Below are 19,728 nucleotides of genomic sequence, written 5' to 3'. Positions count from 1 at the left end.
GCCAATTGTTTTTTGATACACTTTTTTAGATCGTGGTTTTTACTCCGTCGAACGCCATATCAGTGTACAGGTACCTTTTTAAAACGTCGACACGTTCGAACGTTAAAGGAATCGAAGGAGAAGGGACGGGCCTTTTTAATTTCGTGACTTCCAATCGAGGTCTCTCCGGGCCGTGTAAACTTTCTCAGAGAACTGACGAGAAGAGGACATGAAAACGAAATTCGGCTGATTTTAATCTGCGTTCTTCTTAGGGGATCCGAAATGAGCTTGGTGGGACACTCGTGTGAGCGTTTGTAGATAAATACATTGAATTATTTAAAGTTAACAGACCGTGATATACGTATACAATAAGATTTGTAGTAGTGGGCGTGGTCAGTGGACAGAGTGGGTGTGGCCAATGGCCCCAGTAGGCGTGTCGGTGCAGTTATTAGTTTCCAAATTTCTCGTTATTCTTTCTTTCTTTCTACAGTACTATTCGAAACAATTGGAATTGTTGTATTAAACACTGAAACAATAATTGCGGATTGGATAATTATTGCAACGTTTACCGGAAAATGTGCAAAATCAAAGCCAAGTTTCGTGTAGGTGGTAATAGATGACAAATTTTTCAGGTAAAAACAGTTTCTTTTCCGATATTACGCATTCTAGTTTATGCTATATACGCTCGAGTATCTGTTCCCTCCGTGCTCGTTTTTGATTCGCCGAAAGTAGGTGGTATCGATTGAAATCGTTATCCGTGGTCTCCTCTTCCCGTGATTATGGCAGTGTATAATCAGTCTCTCTTCCCTTTGTATCTTGTGTCCTGTTTGCACGGTGTCATGCGCCTCTGTCATGAATCTCGCTTGAGAAAATCCCCACGGCGAGACACCCCCACTGCATCTAACTGTGATTTAAGTACCGAATTCGTTCTGTCGAGAAACGAGACCCGCGCGCGATCGTTTTCGTAGTCTCCTATGTTTTCCGTTGCGATTTTCAGAATTATTTTTACACTTCTGACGAATTCCACGCGATCCTGTTATGCTTAGGTGCAATGGAATTGAATCATTGTTTGGAATTATGACTGAGCTTCTTAGGCGTACTATTACCTCTGTTCTCTAGTGCCTAATTTCTATTGTTCTGCCAGCAATGAGATGTTCGAGGAGCATCGTGTTTTTATTTTTGGGAATGATATTGTGCGAACCGATTTTTCTTTGTTTCTTATTTCAGAAGGATGTCTTCTTTTCTTTACGACACCCCCCCCCCCCCCCGCCCCCCCCCCCCTTTTTGTTAGTCTTCTTGGTACGCAAATCTTGTTTGTTCACTACCCAAACAAACTCTGTCCGCTCTTCTTGTTACTCTATAGTGACGTAGATAGACGAAGGTGGCGAGTAAATGCTCAAGCTGACTATATTGATACATTTAACCCTTTGGGGACGCCATATTCTGTTTAACCCGTTGGGCGCCATTTTGGTTCTCTGGCGAGCTTTGACATTGATAAATCATTCATTTCTTCAATAGATCTGAAGTATAACAAAATTACCTCCACACACCTGGATTATTTTTCTTAATGGTATATTGTTTCAAATAGTAAAAAAAAAAGGACATCGTATCTATCAGAATGGTACTTAAGTGGTAAAGGAATATTTCGAAATTCTATCGCTATATTCGTAAAGAGTATGTATGTTATTTATTTTTATTAAATTGAAGGTTCAAACTTATCAGAATGTCGCTGCCGAATAATAATATGGCTGCCTGGAGGTATCTCGGCCTTCGACCGCAAAGGGTTAATTCACAAAGTGCTTCCTGAGTGCGACTGAAACCGGCCTTAGGCCGCCCCCTTGTGTCTTTTTCGACCAGATCCGCTTATTTTTCTATTCCTCTGTATCTTCGTTGATTTATGTCTCTATTTTAAATTATTTCGCGGGACATGTGAAACGTGTCTGGCCATCGCGACTTCTATCATGCAATCGCTCTACGAGACAACATTGTTGCATAACACTTTCTCAAATGATTTAAAAACCAAAGGAAATAGTATTCCTTCAAGTTTACAAATCCAAGGAGAACAAAGAAAATTCTGTGTACAGTAAGGTCTGGGTCAGTTTAACAAAATTAGCAAAAATCATTTTAACATCGAGGTGATTAAACAAAATGAATGAATTAAAAAAAGATAAATTACTGAATATATAAATTATATAAGTAACAAAATCGAAACCTCCGAGGACTACACAATCTTGAATTAATCATACTGACCTCGATGTTTCAGACGATTAGGCAATGAAAGTGAGTCTGGCATCGAAATCATCACGCGTTAGACCAGACCTTACTATACTCTGACACACTGCCCAAAATAATTAGGGGATCGCTAACGCGAACAATCCTCTTGCAACCTAAGTAAAAGAAACTAAACAATTGTTACAAATTTTCTAAATCGATATCATGCCCGTACAATATATAGTTGTTATACTTATAATAACGCCCAGTTAATTAATTTCTATAAAAATCTTAAATTATTTATTTCTATAAAAATGTTTGAGCGACTGTCATATCATGATCCTCTAATTATTTCGAGTAGTCTATTCAGGATATCTAGCTGTTCACTAGAGAGGAAATGGCAAAGAAACCTGGGAGGTTCAATGACGAAACGAAAACAGAAAGAGACTGAGAAATTAAATACCGATTGCGTGATAGAAGTCGATGCGTGGTTCGGTTCTGATGGAGCATGTGATATGTGTTTTCCAGGGTACAGCAAAACCTGCATGCCTACTGTAAGACAGATAGTTGACTGTCTCGTTGCTGCTCGACCACCCATGCCAATCCGATGCGGCCCCTGCCTTACTGCTAAACGTTCTAATACCGCTACTAACAATCGCGATAGTAACGCCGCCGCTGGCCGCGTTAGCAGCACGGCTAACAGCAACAACATCAACAGCTACATCAACAACAACAAGAACGTACACGCCTACGGGAATATCGAATGCTTTAGTATCCGCGGAGAAACGCCCGATTAATCCGAACCAGCCGCGACTAGGATTTTCCTTCTTTTCTTTCAGTTCTTCCACGCAGTGCTGGGGGAACGCATAAAATTTTTAGTTCTCCTTGAAATTGTTGTTCGATTCTTAGTGGCTGCATCGAACAGTAGCGATGTTCGAGGCGCGAGAACCCTGAGGGTGGGAAAGGAACATTTTCTACGATCATTCACACACAGTTTTAATGGAATTGATTTTGATATTTCGTTTTAGTGGAATTGATTTTGATTGTTTGTTGAAGCCACTATCCCCCCTGTGAGTCTGTATAGTGGGGATAAATCCCGATGGTCGTGAATAAACAATTAATTTTCACTCGACTGTTTCACGTTCGTATCTTAAATAGATAATATTTATGTTAATTTATTTGTTACAACATTCGAATCTTGGGATTTTTTTAGACCAATGGTCTAATGTATTGCGACTAATATTTATTAGAACTTTGTTTCATACTTAGTTTGTATCGTGATTTTAAAATATCAAGACGTACCTCGCCGATCTAGAATAAAAAGATTTATTTTATGAAATATATACTTTTTCGAACAGTTTTTTTTCTCAAAGATACAACAATGGATTATCAGTGTATGAAACATAAGATTTTTGTATAGAATCGACATATATTTTAGAAAAGAAATATATAGAGCTTGACAATTGTGTGTTACTTGTCAACTAATTAATTACCGCACTGAGGTACTGTTTTCTCGTCTGGTGCAATATTCTGCTAGCTCGATGTATCGAATGCGTGTCCTCATAATTAATTCAACGATAAATGTTAGTAATAGGTTTCAAATATGCTTTTTCATAACAATAATATATCATGCAATGTTTATACGATATACAAATATTTTGGATACTATTTCTATTAACAAAATCATTGTCTGTCTTTTTAATAACACATTCTCCCCAGCACTGTTTCATTTGCAGGGAGACATTTTATTGTTTTTATACAAATGCAGATTGAGTCTACTTTCGTTGCAAACCCGAAAATATTTCGTGTTGGTTATTAATATTACGATTCTTATATAACAGAATTTACTTTGTAAAACTACGTCATAATTTTTTCGAATCATATATACGCTAATATTAATCATTTCCATTATGCTTTGAATTTTAAATGTTAGTTAACTCAGTCTGCGCGTGCAAGAACTCTCAAATGCTTGTCGAACAGCACTATAATTCATTATACTTGAAGGAATTCTGATGTCTGGCACGTGACTGTCACCTATTACTCTATTTTTACTGTACGGCAAACATGCAAATCCGAAATAGACGTGAATCTGCTTGTCTGATTAAATGCAAAACGTTTCGATTTCATTATGCAAAGTGAAACACGTAACTTGATCTTCTTGAATAACTTCTGTACTATGTAATATGTTAAATACTCTTAAGACTCATTAGATTATTACAAAATAAAATTTATTAGTAATAAATTATTACTCTGATAGTCATGCATAGCATTAGGTGCATGAATAAGTGATCCATATTCATAATTTTCAACTTTAAGTCAACTACCAAAAATAATTTAATTTCTTCTATTATTTCTACTGTTTCCGTTATAGGCATTATAAAGTCCACAATACAAAATCGGGAAGAATTATTCAAGTGATCAAATTATGCAAGTTTCTCTATACGTAGTAGAGCAAAATAAATTTTAAATTCGTTATTTGAACTGATTTTTTTATGGAATCGGGTGTTGAGCAAGCGGAATAGAATTGAAATACATTCAGTTTCTAGAGATTGTTAATTAGTCGTGTGCCGGATTAATGTTATTTTAGTCGATTGCGTGCCGTATCTGCAGCACAATTTTGCAATATCCCGGTTCTTGCAGTCCTAGTTGCAGCGAGTGTTGCGTAGGATCTCCCGTGGTGTATAATTTTAATAATCATTCAGTAATAACGGAACGGAAAAGCCGTATTTGCTTTTGGTACTCGTATCAAGGAAATGTAGTTTTATTTCGGTCAATGGTCACCTGAAATCGAATCTTTAAACATGCCAATATGTCATTTTTGTTTCACTGATTATCTGCGAATAGTGATTTTAGATTCTATCTGGATCGATATATCAGACACTTGGAGGTTGCTAATTTTAGATTAGAATAAGAGACTCGACTTTTTATTCCATCGATCGTTAATTTGTGTTTCCTCGCTATGTGTTTGATTGATTAGACGCAATTTGGATTTTTTAATATATCCAGAGAGAAATACTTCTCCAGTATATCATGTTCTTTTATTGAGTTAGAACAGACCGCGAATGTTTTAATACAGTAAATTAAAAATAATTTTAATCCTTTGCACTCAATTCTCTCCGAAGGGGCAAAATGTATGGGATTAGGAATTTCCAAGTGCAAAGGGTTAATTCTAGCTGGAAGTTTTATCGTTAATAAATAAAATTCTTGCGAAGTTGACACAAGATAAAATTAGGTGAACCAAAGAGTCGAAAGATCTATTCGTATGGAAATTGTTAAAAAAAAAGGGGTAATGATATAAAGAAGAAAATATTTGTGATAGATATGACTGCTCAGGGTTGATTTTATAAAGGGTGACCGACAAATATTTGTTCGCAGGAATAATGAAGGACCTATTTCAAATGTCTGTAATTAATGAATTTCATTTATGTATGCTCGATACAGAACTCTGTATGGATTACGGATTTTATGCAATTACAGTAAAATGCAATTAACTGAAATGCAATTTCAGTCGTTTAACATCGACGCAATATCCTTCCTTACCTAACGAAAACGAATGGGTTGCTTTTTAATTCCCGTTTTCATTAATTAAACCGTACAAACGTAAATCTGCATAAACATCCGTGCTCTAAATTATGATTTGTCATTAATGAAAAACCGCGAGTGTACGTTTCGTACGTTGCTTCTTGGCGCTTTGGCAATGTTTCAGCGGCGATCTCGCCGAGCAGCAGCTGTAATTTAGCGTTTCGTAGTTCCGCGAGGACGTGACGAGGAAGTGGATGGTATAAAAGGAAATCATTTAAAAAAAAAAAAAAAAAAAAAAAAAAAAAAAAAAAAAAAAGAAATAGACGAAAAGAAACGACACATATTTTGTATACGTTGGGAGGAGAGAGAATGTTGAGAGCGTGACCGAGAAATAGAGTGTTTTATTCGAAATACCAGAGAGCGTAAAGAATTTGGCCGTACTTCGTGCTGCAATTCACTACTTTTTTTTTAACGTAATTTCGTCTTATTCTTAACTGGAAATAACGAATTGTTTAAAATAGTATATACATACTTAAAATAGTTTCGCTTCCTTCTTTCGAACTAGAATCTACGATCTGTTTAACTCTTTGCACTCCAAGTCTTCTGAATTTAATTATTTTGAAACACGGGGTAATTGGAGGAATGATAAAATGTACACTTTTATGGAGATAACGTGTTTAAATATAAATCAAAACGAACGGAGATTTTTACGAGGCTTTCATTGAGAGGACTAAGTTTTCACAGGTGTATCATGTTCGTTGAAAAATTAAAATTGCAACGAGAATTTAATGATAATTTATAATTAGATTCTGTGAGAATAATGAGAATTGGACTACGCTACTTTATCACGCGTTGAAATCACCTGAATGGTATTTGCTTGAATACTAAATGTATTATACTTTTATCATATAAGAAGTAATTAATATCATACCATTGGTATTATCGGGGTCTGAACTTTCTAGTTGCAGTATTTCTTTCACTCATAAGTAAAGAATTCGTTAAAATTATGAGAAATGATATTTAGAGCTTGACGTTGTTAACCAAAGTAGCGTTCATACTACAACTTTACGAACCATTTAATTGTATATAAAAGTATAATATAATTAATTTATATATGATTTCCTTTCTAGTAATCGTTGAAATTTGCAGTTTTTTTTTATATCAATTCTTATATTAATTACGTCTACAGATCTAACAGATTTCTGAATTTCACCTGAGATTATAATACTTGGAGTGCAGAGATTAATTGTTATTTATTTTCGCTCGACAGTGACATTATTGGTAATTCCATCCACTGTATTTGAGTGAACGTTAATAAGTTGTACAGCTGTCTAGTTGTAAGTAGTAATTTAGTGCAAAAGAATTTACTGCAATTGTTATATGATTAATTTCGCAGTCTTTCACCTAAGTGCCAGATAATTCTAAGACTTGTGTTGATTTCGATCGATTCTCTATATACACTTAACCAACATATAGGTATCATGATCAACAATGGCTGCTCGAATGGAATGTCTGCTTAATTTGTCCCCGAAAACTGCTGACTACGCGTTCATCATTTTAGCCGCGTTCGTAATGACATTATTCCAGGATCGATGGTCGATGTGACGTGTCCCAAGTACGATTATTGATTAAAAATATACCCCGATCTAAGGGAACGAGTTACGAAATATTTAAAGAAAATCAATGAAAAAAAAGAAATTGTTCACATAGTTCGCACGTTGTATATGTTTGTATACTATATATTAATCTGATCTAGTGAATGTCGTAAAACAATGTATACCTGTGAAGAAACAAACAAATACTTGTAAGAGGAGGATAAAATAAATCGGAAACGAAGAATTATATTTCATCGACGCCAACAATATCATCGATATTATTTCTTTGGTCCTTTCTGAATCCAGTTACTTTTTCTTTTCCATTGAACACTCGACGAGAATATCCTTTGTTCTAGATATAATTAGTAAACAAAGTGCATTGAAAATCGTGACGCAACTGACAAGGAGCTGTTTTGTCGGGAACAAAATTAAGTCATTAATTTATAATAAAATAATGTGAAAAAATGCTCGATAGATTTTCAATACTATTTTTCAATTATTTTTACAGAAGTATAGTCCCATCCACCACTATTCGATCGTGCCACGATTTCCGATACATTCTGTACAAAATATCGATCTTCCACGATCACTTTCGCCATACGTTTACATTTTCTAGATTCGACTTCGACGTGGGACAATTCGAAGTGGTCCCAGAACACTAAAAGAGAAAAATTCTAAGCCAAGATTAAAGACTACGAGGTAAATCGCGCTTGAACTGTGTATTCCCTCGCTACAATATGGGTCGAACTTACAGTAAATGTGCCGTCTTTTATTTAAATGACTCCAAGAAAGAAAAGAAACCCGTTGAAAACAGTCGTCAACCATTGAAACAATCGCGCCGATTCGTGTCCATTGCTCTCTATAATTACGATACAAGTACCCATAGATGACGCTATAGAGAGGGATCGCACAGTGGCCCCGACCTTCAAATAAACCTGACACCAGTTCAATCAAACGAACACCATTAATACGTTCATATAAAAATAATCGTGTATTTATTAACAAATAACAACACGCACCGTCTACTCGCACAGCAATTATAAAATTTAAACTAGAATTCCATTTGCACGTATCTACCAGCTACGTGTATAGGTACACTCTATTTAAATTAAATGTCTTCCTTATGAACTACAGAGAGAGAGAGAGAGAGAGAGAGAGAACAAAAAAAAAACATATACAGTGTACATTACAATGTCGTGTAAAAAGAAAATACTAAATTCCCCCGTGACTACGCTAAACTAACGGAATTAGGTTAAACCTAATCGCGAACCCTGTGACACGCGTGAAAACGTACGTTCGTCTTCACTAATTTGCACCAAACTGTACTACTTGTCGAATTTGTTTCGTCCTATGATCACCCACCCCGTTCCTCACGTGGACTTCGACCTTAATTGGAACAGGCAGAGCGATATGAAGCCTACGATCCACGCTGCGAGAACCAGAAACCCTTGGTACACTTCCGGTTCGTTCACGGAACTTCCCTTCTCCAGAACGCCCCTCAACGAGATACCGGGCAACGTCAATGGTAAACTCAAGCTGAACCATCGGAGAAACTTTGGCATCCCCTCCACTGGCCAAATAAGTCCTTTAACATTTTAATATGTTTATTCGAACGAGAACATGTATGGTATTCCGTTTTCGGTGACCATCAATGGCAGTCGATGTGTTAGAGGAGACTGGGGTTCTGTCTCAAAGCATTCAGTTTATGTTAGTATACTAGAAATTTCACAGTAATACGGTACATATTAAACAGAAAACGAAAAAGAGTACGAAATATTTTTCTTATGAAAAACAGTACATTTTACTCATTGTAATCAGTCTGATATTTAGTAACGAAATTATACGAAATGTGACAATTAGCTCCCAGTTTCCTCTAATTATCATTTTGATGAGTTCAGTAATCTGGACCACCATCACACACTATTATTCATTCGTTCAAGATAAATATGGTTTGTAGGACAGTTCGCGAGTAGCATTAAGCGTCTCTGTTTATTTTGTTGTAACTGTAAATTTGAATTTTCTATTTAAAGATTTGATGAGATATACCTTTAATAAATTAATGATTCGATGAGAATAAGTAAAAAAAATTTGTTTCCTATTGAAAGGTCACGGATACCGATACATAGTTTTTAAACTGCATACAATATGTGCAATTATTCCGAACAGCGTAAATTCAAGATGAATAATTCCAACAGACTGGTACACTAAGGAGTAAAAAATTGTATTTAATAGACCGTGCGCGTATATCACTTACCACAGAGAAGCACCAATGGATAAAAACTTCCCACGGACGCATAATTGACAAGAGCAGTGGACGTGCACATCACCGATATTAAAAAGCCTGTAGAAATGGAAAGAAAGATAATATTTATGTTTTTATCACGAAGATTACTCCAATTTCTAACCTTATTTAATAATACTACTTCAACATATTTTATTCACCAATGTTTTATCTTATTCATTATGTCTGTTTTATGTGTTTTTAAAATATCTAATCGTGAAATTATGGAATGATGGAGAGCTCTACAGGATGTGAATAAATATGTGGAACACTTTCCCAGAGTGGATTTACATGCCCAACTAAAACGAAAATCAACAATGATTTTGTTAAAAAAATCATTTGTTTAAATAATGTATTAAACATTTGAATTGTTCTTTTGTCAATTTCACAGGGTGAAAAACTTAAAAATTCAAATTTTTAATATATTATTTGAACAAATGATATTTCTACAATGAACCTTTGTTATCGATGTCCTTTTAGTGGTAGCGAACGTGTCGAAAGAATGTACTTGCCGTAAGACATGCCACAAACACCGTCGAGTATCCCCAGCCAAATGACAGTGGCTAGTGACCCTTTGCACTCCACGTCAAATTGCAAGAAGCTGATACACAGCGCCGCGGCGACTTGAATGACAATCACTATCACTTGTGAGATGAGGTGTGTAATTAATATTTCCGCTGTTGTGACACCTAATTAGAAAAAACATAGACGCGTGCTCAGTACGGATATCGTATGTACCATTTGAAAGACACGCACGATTAATTTTCCGCTATTTATTTTTGATTTCGTACTCGAGGAAATGCTCGTTATAAGAAATATAAAAAAAAGGACACGACGAAGCGATAACTATCGGTTTCTTAATTCCTTTCCTGGAAAGAACGGGGTTATTTGGAATGTATTATATCAACTTACCTTGAACTAAACTTCTATCCCACACGCCCGAATGTCGATCAGTAATGATTATACTTGAGGAAATTGACGTTGCCAGGATAAACACTAATCTAGAATCAGAGAATTTTTATCGATAGTAATTACATATTGTAAAAGGATATCCCTGATGATTACTGTAGAATTATTTTTCATCAAAATCGTGGAATTCACAAACTTTCGAACCGTTTGAATTTCGAAATTTTTGAAGTTTTAGGTGTTCTGAAATTTCTGTGATTTTTGTAAAGTCTCCTGCTGTCTAGTTCTTCAGATATGGAAATTTTTGAACTTACGATAATATAAAAGGCGCCGTGATAAATGTGATGTACTTCTGATCCTTTTTTCCATATACAGGATCTTCGAACTGGAAAGTGAAATGAATCGTTAATATTTTTCCGTGCATTTTTTTTTGTTTAAAATATTAAGCATATAAACAAAAGACAACGTACATGTATCGGTACGTCCGCGAATTTCGGAGTGATTCCACACTCCTTCAAGACTTTCTTGTACTCCCTTTGAAACATCTCGAAAAGTTCTTTTTGCACGAACAAACCTATTTGTCTGTCTACAAACAGGAAGAACAGATTGTCACTTTATTTTACACAGGATGATATTTAACAAATTTTCAGTCTCCAAAGTTATTTTCTTCACTGACACATTACCTGGTGTATGAAGCGAAACATCTATCTGACCCGCTATTAAATCTGCGTCCGATATTGATAAAAAGTCGTCCAACTTCGCTTGCAGAGCGTACGAGAAATTTCTACTGAAGTGCATTACTCCGACACTGTGCTCCGTTGTTATTTCGTCCACAGCTTTACTGTAGTCATCGTAATACAACTGAAAGTGCATTTATTATCAATGTAATTGTTATAATTTTAACTGCTGAATTTAAAATAAAGAAGAGTCTAAAGTGCAATGAAACAAAATTATTAATAAATCATCAAATGTCCCATATGCTTTCGACCTAATCTTTTAGGTCTAGAATGGATATTTTCATAAACATCTGCAGTCTAGTTATAATTATTTAAACCTACAATATGTTTATAGAAAATTCTTCTAACAGTCTGTGACTTGAAGGACATTAATTTATACCACATTTTTACGAAATTTAAAAATTGTGATCGCCATTGTTGTTTTTCTTTACAGACCTTCTTCAACAGAGAATCGTTAAATCCACCAGTAAATCTGCAGCTGAGATCAACAAAGTTGCACGTGAATTCGTTTTGGTTGTACGTAACGTTTCCACGATTTCTCCCGTGATTACAGTTCCCGGCCTCCTCGTTCACGACGGAAATCGCGAGATCTTTGGGGTCTAGGCCGTACGAGTTGAAGAACAATGTGACTTGTAGTATCGGCAACAACACCGAGAAAAGGACACCGCTACATGAAAGAAAACCGATTATCGATGCAATCAGGCGTCATTTATACATACATCCTACGCGTGCACTAGATTTAACATGACAATTACCCTGGGTGACGTAGGAACTGAAGGGCGTTTTTCATCAGCAGAGCATGGCATTTTTTCTTCGTGCTGCTTCGACGTACCTCTGTATTCTGAAAGACCATTTTTCACGTTTCATTTCCAATTATCTGTTCAAGCGTCGAATAATACGAAGATAAAACAAAATTACTTTTTGTTGCAGATGCACCAATAATTCATTATTGAGGACATTTATGCAAATAACAGTCTTTGAAAATTTATTTATAGTAACTAGAATCCAATAGAATTGTTGTTAATCTGTTAACGGTTCTATTAGATTTCAAATAAAAGAAAATCCTCGTTACATAATATTAAACGCTAATTTTTAAGTTTCAAAATTTTAATAAAGTCTAATACTATTGTAAACGTAGTAAAGCCTCTAATGTAAAATTCAAAATTCGTCCCTGTATTAATATTTAAAAACTAGCATCTGAAACTGTGAATTTGCATAAACTTCCGCATGTCTATCGATTACCAGTTAAATTTAAGGATAATAAATGCGCGAGCGTGTCACGATAATCGATCACGGAAGGTGTTTCAAAAGTATTTTAAGACAGCTCCAAGAAGCATGTACCAACTTTTGTTGGATAATTCCTGTAAATCGCGTCCAGGGTGATGACGTTGCTGATCCCAGAAACGCCTGTCGGCGTTTGTCCGACAGCCTGGCCCTGATTCTGCGCCTGCATTTGACTCAAGCTCAGAAACGCTTCCTCCAGGGAATCAGTTTGACATTGCTCGAGCAGCTCGCTCGGCGATGATTCAGCCAACAGTTGTCCGCATCTCATTAATCCAATCTGAGAATTATAAATACCGATTTACATATGCCGTAACGCGATACTTGTTTTTTTTTTTCAGTTTCAAATACCTGCTGCTCGATGATCATACTCAATTGTATAACATTTTGTATTCATATTGACGTTCGACGATAACGTATGTAGAAAATTAGCATAACACATAAAAACGTTTTACGCATATTCTGCGTTTTCAAAGGGCACCAACGTGACGACATTGAATGAATTCAATACAGTGATTCTTTGATGAATGCGACACGAGCAACGACGTTATTCCCACCGCTGGGGGACTCCCCCCGTGGAATCAATCAAAACAGAATAAAGAGAAGCTAAGCAGAGGTTCGGCTTCGGGCAAAAAAGAAATCTACGAGGGCCTGAAAACCTTTCCGCCTTGTCACGAATACTCCGAAGTTGTCCCAAGTACTTCGCTACTCGTCAAGACATTACTGCATACAGAAATTAATTTTAATACTTTTATGAGTTGATTTATCGATGTACTGTAATTGTTTTTAATAAAAATAGATTCAAGGAAATACAGTGATACAATAATAGAAATTGTTTACTGCTATTTTCAGTAATTAACGATGATGCTTTAACATTGATGGTAACAAAAACATTGATAGTTGTATCTAATTAATAGTCTTCGTCGACAGTTTATTATCTCATACCACGATTTTAGAATCACTCAACTAGTAATTGTTTCTTAATCATTCAATTAGTGATTGTTTCACAATCGTTCATTATACGTCGCGTAACTTCGCTACATAGTAAATAAATGAATTAACGTTCATTATCGAAGACTGACCTCTGCAATTGTGATGTAATAATGTGTAAGTAGTGAACAGACGTTTCGCTATTGTATTGATTATACGGCGCTCACATTGCTTGCCGTTGTTTAATAATTAACACAACAGTATTCGTGCGTGTCATTTTATATTATGGTGTTAAAGATCGGAATTACGATCTTCAAATGTTACCTACTTTGCAATTCAAACTCGCGTGTGCACATACATATCAAGATGAATTCTACGTAGTGTTTTCCTTTTTCAGTTGCTTCAACACACTTTAATGTTTTATTAAACGTCGTAACATCTATATATATATATATATATATATATACTAAAAACTATGATACAGAGAAAATAGGTTTTAGATTTTCAATAAATAATTTTACGTGTAATAAATTCTCCAATACAATTTTTAATACCACCGTCCTTAAAATACTTTTAACCTTATGCAGGTTCAATATTCCTCGTTCCAGTGTTTCCTTACCTAGAACTGCTGCCGACAAAAATTTATTACATGTGCTACTTATCCTTGTTCCCTCTATACTTAGCCGAAAATTTCTCATCCCTGACACTTGCATATAAAATTACAAAAGAACAGTCGTTTACCTTGTTACACTGCTTTGCCTCCTCGATATAATGCGTGGTGATGATGACGGTGACTCCTTCGTCCCGCGTGATTTTCACCAAGTGGTCCCAAATACTGCAGAAACAGTCATATAACTTATTTTTATCGTTCTTTTACAGAATTCGCCGCGCGATCGAGAGGCAACTGAATGAAAGTGTACTTGCTTGTCCCTTAAAACAGGATCCAGACCGACCGTAGGCTCGTCCAGGATCAAAAGTTCTGGCTGATGGACCAACGCAGCCGCGAAGGACACTCTTCTTTGTTGGCCACCGCTCATGTTCCTCACTAGACGATCCCTTGGGGGTAGTTGAAGCAGATCCTTTAGGAACAAGTACCTATCCTCTGAAATAAGCACACGTCAGTACACATTTTGGGTCCTTGGAAAACTTCGAGAGAACTCTGATGAGCAGCAGTAAGCGATTCGTATTACATTTTTCGATAAAATATTGACTAACAGTCCCAAAAACTTCTCTGAATATATATTACACATTATCAAACTCTTACCATTTTCTTTTTAAATATCCTGGGGTATGTGATACCCCGGTGTTAAAATTTCAAGGTGTACCAACGCAGGGTTAATCAGATAATGAGATTAAACAATCGTTTGCCAAGTGTACCTACTCATTCAAGAAGAATTATTATTATAAAATAAACCTCGAATTTCCATGTTTAATCGATTAAAAATGATGAACTACTTTTAATCATTATTCGGAACTGTTTATCTGGATAATGAATTTGCCCATCTTTGGTTCCTGAAAGTTTAACTATGGTTCACATTAGTTTGTGTGGCAAACTTTTCAGAGAAAATTAGTCATAGTATGGAATAGAGTAGAATAAAGTATAGTAATACTTGGAAGTGTTCATAATAATTCGATCACTGTAGCTTAACAGAACATTGGTGATACAGTATTTTAAATGGAGTTTTCGCTGCCCACCGATTGTATAATCCTCCATGCCATTAATCCTGCCGAAGAAATAGAGCGCGCCGATCACAGAAAACTCGTCGACCAACGAAATTTCTTGGGGCATGTAACCGACCCGTGTAATGCCCGATTCCACGGTGCCTGGTTTACCGCCGAGAACCCAAAGTTCGCCGCTGTCCATCTTCCGAACGCCAACCAGGCTGGAGAGTAGCGTGGTTTTGCCACAGCCACTGGGCCCAAGTAAGCCATATCTATTGACAAAGTCGATTGTTACCGTAATTTTACATCGAATGTCAAGCAATTTTCGTATGTTTCTACAGGGTGTCCCAAAATATCTTCGACCTCGGGAAATGAAGGGTTCCTGGGATGATTTGAAACAACTTTTTTTATTAATAGAAAGAATCATATATTTTATTATGATATAGTAAAAACTAAATATGGTACATGCGATCCAATTTATCGAATCCTGAAATCAGCCAATAATTTCACGGATCTGATTGACTTTTTCAGTGGCTCTATTGAATACTTTAAGGCATCCTTACATAGAGCACTAAGAACTGTTTAATCTTGTTAATATTTCATTAAAAATTTCCTGTTGTGACTAATTCCATACTGTATAATATATTGATGTAACTGTTTCTAATGTTATTGCCATTAATTGTTATATATGTATACTGGGTTAATACCCGTTAAATTACTAAAATAAAAAAAAAATTAACAAAAATGTTATCCGATGCTTTGTTAACGAGATATTAACGAAAAACCCTGAGCAATCTGAAGTACTCACATGCACCCTTTTGGAACATTCAGATTGAAACCATTCAGAACCGGTGTTCCGCTCCCGTATCGTTTCTTGGCATCCCTAACGATGATTGCCTGTTCCACCACCATTTTATGAAACGTTGATCACGAACGACCTGCATCAGACACACGAATCGGGCGTAAATACAACCGTGCAAGTATCACAGAACAGAAAGTGTGCACATTCCAGTTTCGAATGGCTCCATTTTTTCGCCATTAAACTATCCATATCTCGAACTTTCCAGTTGCTACCGCGTCTTTTCGAAACATTGAATTTATAAGCTTTCTAATTATCAGCTTCAGTTTTGGGAATACTAAAATAAGTAGTCGATATCTTCAAAATTCTTTCTCTTGCTTTAAGGGATGGAACGAAAAGTTATCGATTGATTTATTGATCGAATAACATAAAAATTTCATTTTGTGAAAAGGTTCACCTTTTTTTTAATGCAATTGATATAACACTTAACAGTTAACACTTAAGCAGGGTCATTTTTTATCAATATCGAAATATCGTGTAAACATTTTATCAAAAGTTTTGTTCTGTCTTTTTGTGTAGGCCAAAGTCTGGGTCACAAGTGGCCCATGTTCGTCGTGTAAGGGTTAAGTAACAATGGGAACGTTTCGTTAAGCAAAATTTTCTGCGCTGAACAAACTTGGCCTTTATTACGTGTACATATTTGTCTTTCACCGCTGAAAAAGGGCTTCGCGAATCTAGGACTGACGCTTGCGTAACGTTGCATGGAGAGTCCTTAAGAAGGAATTTTGTCAAGGCCATCAAGCTAACTATAGACGCTGTAATTTCTTCTCTTGGTAAAACGGTTTATATTTCCCGTGATTTCTGCGAGACCCTTTCACTTTCATCCGTCGATTAGATCCGATTGAATTCGCAGTAAGACAAAGATTTTTCTTTCAATATATTCTGATTAAATCTTCCGTGACACCTTCGATGGTTATAGATTGTTATAATAGCCCAAGGAAATGTGCTCCGAAATAGTAAACTAAATTAAATCGGATAAATTAACACAAATAATATTCTGAAACTGATATTATTGAAATATTATATTATATTTTTCGATTCTGGAATTCATGAACAGTTCACTCGACAGATAAAAAGCTACAAGTTCGTACGTTCTTTTCGTTATTTATACTTTCAATTTTGCATACTGTGTCATTTTCTGAAATCTTTTCCTACGATTAATTCGTGTGTAAACGATAAGGAACACTCTGTCCTTACATATTTCTTGGTCGTATTGGACAACTTACGATTTCACGATCACGAACATCGTATTTATCATAAGTATTCTATATGGTGATTTATATGCATATGATATTAATGGTGTATCGAGTGTTCCGAATACAAAATTCGAGACTGTCATGGCTGATTAGAATCAACCGAAACTCGCCCCTATGTTCCTGACACACGGTGTTTCGCTCTGAATACGCTCGACGTCATGTGAATCATCGAATAACGCGCAGGTCCAAGTGCTCGATGACGCTGGAACAGTTAAAAACGTATACGAAACAGGTTTCACGTCGGGGGTCGTTACGAATTCCGATTGGATCGACGTTATGTTAAATATCGATCGCTACGGTGGTCTCTCGTCCTGTTTGTCATTCGGCACGTCCACCGTTTCGGATGAACATTATCGCGGTACTGTGACACGAATTTACAATAATGTTTTTACAGCAGCTTTTATCTCGAGCCACTTTATAACAGTACTCTTTCGATTGTATTTAAACGACGATATTCGTATATTATCTACATGCTGATACTTCGCATTGTTCGGGCACACACCACCGTATAGATCGTTTACAATGGCGATCGAAGAAGGTTTAAAATTTTATATTTTTATGTAGAAGACATTTAAAAAAAAATCGTTAATTTTCAGATACCCCGAAAAATTAACACTAAAAGTGGGCTATTTTTATTTGAGAGAGCATTACTTTTGAAAATTAGAAAATTGTACTATTTAATGGGAACAATATCAACGTTTAAAATAGGACTGTTTCAACCCTTCTTTTGAAATAGTAAGCAGTATACGTGAACATTATTTTATTAAACATTCTCAGGACCTAAAGACTATTATGTAAATTGTAAAAGAAGATTTGTCATTGCTAAATGGTTCTGAGTAATTAACAATTTTCTACCACAACGAATTCCCAACTACGGAAAAATTAACATTTCTTAGTTGTGTCATTCTTTTAGCGAACCGACAATATGTACGTAGTCATTATCCTCTTATTTGCTTCGGAATACAATTTCCATATAAACGATTTTTTTAAATTTATGATTAGAAAATTTAAGTTTCTTTGGTGACAATAATACTCAAAAGTAATAAATCCATTAAGTTTCAGCTTCAGACCAGAAGATTTAAAGTATTTTTTAAACCTTTTTTACGACCGCCACTGTAGAAGTTGTATCAATAAAAATACTTCTGAGTGATATTCAATTCAATAGGCAATATTACATTTTGTATTACACTGTGTACGTGTCAATTAATTATCGGTGTTTGATAAATTGCATCTCTTGAAACCAGTTTCTCCCAACGTACAAGATTCTTTCGACATACATACAGTGACAGAAAAAAGTATCCGTACACCAATCACTTTTACCGTCAAACGACAGTAAGCAAGTTAAGAATTAATGCAGAGACGATCGATATTTCATTAAGGAGTTAAGCCACTTTAGAGTCAAAAAATAGAAACTACATTTGACAATTTTTTTTCACGTAAATAATGATGTAAATGGGAAGTCTATTAAAATACATTTATCGTATGTATTTTTATACTTGAAAACGGTTTGATCCAGAACATATTGTTCTCCATGAAATTTACCAAAGAAATACATTAGGATTTTCAAATATGGTTTCTTGTGCAAGTGATGAATATTTGAAGAAAAATGTATAAAAATATCCACAGCAAAGAAAGTTTTTAACATATCGAAAAATTCCTACGTATTTTTTTTAGTAAACTCCATGTAAAACAAAAATGTTACGCTTGTTATTCCAGGTCAAACGGTGTTCAAATTAACCTGCACGCCGATTAGGTGCTCACTTAAAAAAAACCCAAAACATGGCTGAGCTCCGGCGTCGCTATTTTCTTCTATAAAAGAAATTCGTTAATTTTCCCTCTTATTTAACAGCTCGAAGGTATGTAACCTCTTTCAAAAAAGCCTATCCGGCTATGAAACGCCGGCCGACGACGCGTGTCGTAAAATAATTAAAAGATCGCTGAAATGAATGGTGAAAGCGCGATGTTGTGCGCCGCCGCGATGTATGGATGAAATAATGTCGAAAAAAGGAATCGAATTTAGATACGAGAAAGTGATTGTGGACAGACGACCGGTCCCGGCCCGTTATCACATTAAAGAACGGAATAAACGTCTCTCTTCCACATGGACTTGCTTCTTCGGAATCGTTTTGCATCATACCTAACCCGAGGAAGTAGCGAGGCGCGTTACGCGAGCCACGCACCGGCAAGATCGTTACCCCCTTTTTCTTTCCCGATCGCCGATCGACCGGAAGCTGACTTTTTTCTGTGCAAATATTCAGACACCTTCCGGTAAATCTGACCAATACTTTGTTGCATATTTATAATCAGCTGGTACTACATATAAAATTTCGATATTTTATTTAAGAAATTTTTTATAAAAACTAGAATTTTCCCTCTTATTTAAGGGGACTTTCTCATTCAAAATTGAAAAAAAAAGACACTTTCTTAATATTTCTTTATAAAAAAACTATTATATTTAGAAACATAATTTCTTTTGGACGCTATTATATATATTATTAAGAACATAAAG

The 19,728-nt window shown here is 35.6% G+C and overlaps 1 protein-coding gene across 1 annotated transcript in view; it reads right to left on the bottom strand.

Annotated features, from left to right (window-relative positions):
• Positions 1–8,475: 8,475 nt before the first annotated feature.
• Positions 8,476–19,728, bottom strand: part of LOC107190541 (ABC transporter G family member 23-like) — a 21,983-nt gene continuing 10,730 nt past the window's right edge. Inside the window, exons 2-15 of the mRNA XM_015579354.1 lie at positions 15,913–16,042; positions 15,138–15,376; positions 14,367–14,544; positions 14,184–14,277; positions 12,577–12,792; positions 11,987–12,072; positions 11,667–11,898; positions 11,178–11,355; positions 10,965–11,080; positions 10,809–10,879; positions 10,501–10,589; positions 10,101–10,277; positions 9,562–9,648; positions 8,476–8,892 (exon numbers count right to left, since the gene is read on the bottom strand). Of these exons, the coding sequence (XP_015434840.1) occupies positions 8,678–8,892; positions 9,562–9,648; positions 10,101–10,277; positions 10,501–10,589; positions 10,809–10,879; positions 10,965–11,080; positions 11,178–11,355; positions 11,667–11,898; positions 11,987–12,072; positions 12,577–12,792; positions 14,184–14,277; positions 14,367–14,544; positions 15,138–15,376; positions 15,913–16,016 (2,082 nt within the window). The 5' untranslated portion in view covers positions 16,017–16,042 and the 3' untranslated portion in view covers positions 8,476–8,677. The remainder of the gene's footprint in view (positions 8,893–9,561; positions 9,649–10,100; positions 10,278–10,500; positions 10,590–10,808; positions 10,880–10,964; positions 11,081–11,177; positions 11,356–11,666; positions 11,899–11,986; positions 12,073–12,576; positions 12,793–14,183; positions 14,278–14,366; positions 14,545–15,137; positions 15,377–15,912; positions 16,043–19,728) is intronic.

This window comes from Dufourea novaeangliae, unplaced genomic scaffold (genome assembly GCF_001272555.1).
Source record: "Dufourea novaeangliae isolate 0120121106 unplaced genomic scaffold, ASM127255v1 scaffold187, whole genome shotgun sequence".
NCBI lineage: Eukaryota > Metazoa > Arthropoda > Insecta > Hymenoptera > Halictidae > Dufourea > Dufourea novaeangliae.
The sequence above is the reverse complement of the archived record's forward strand: the minus strand, read 5'-3'. Positions and strand labels throughout refer to the sequence as shown.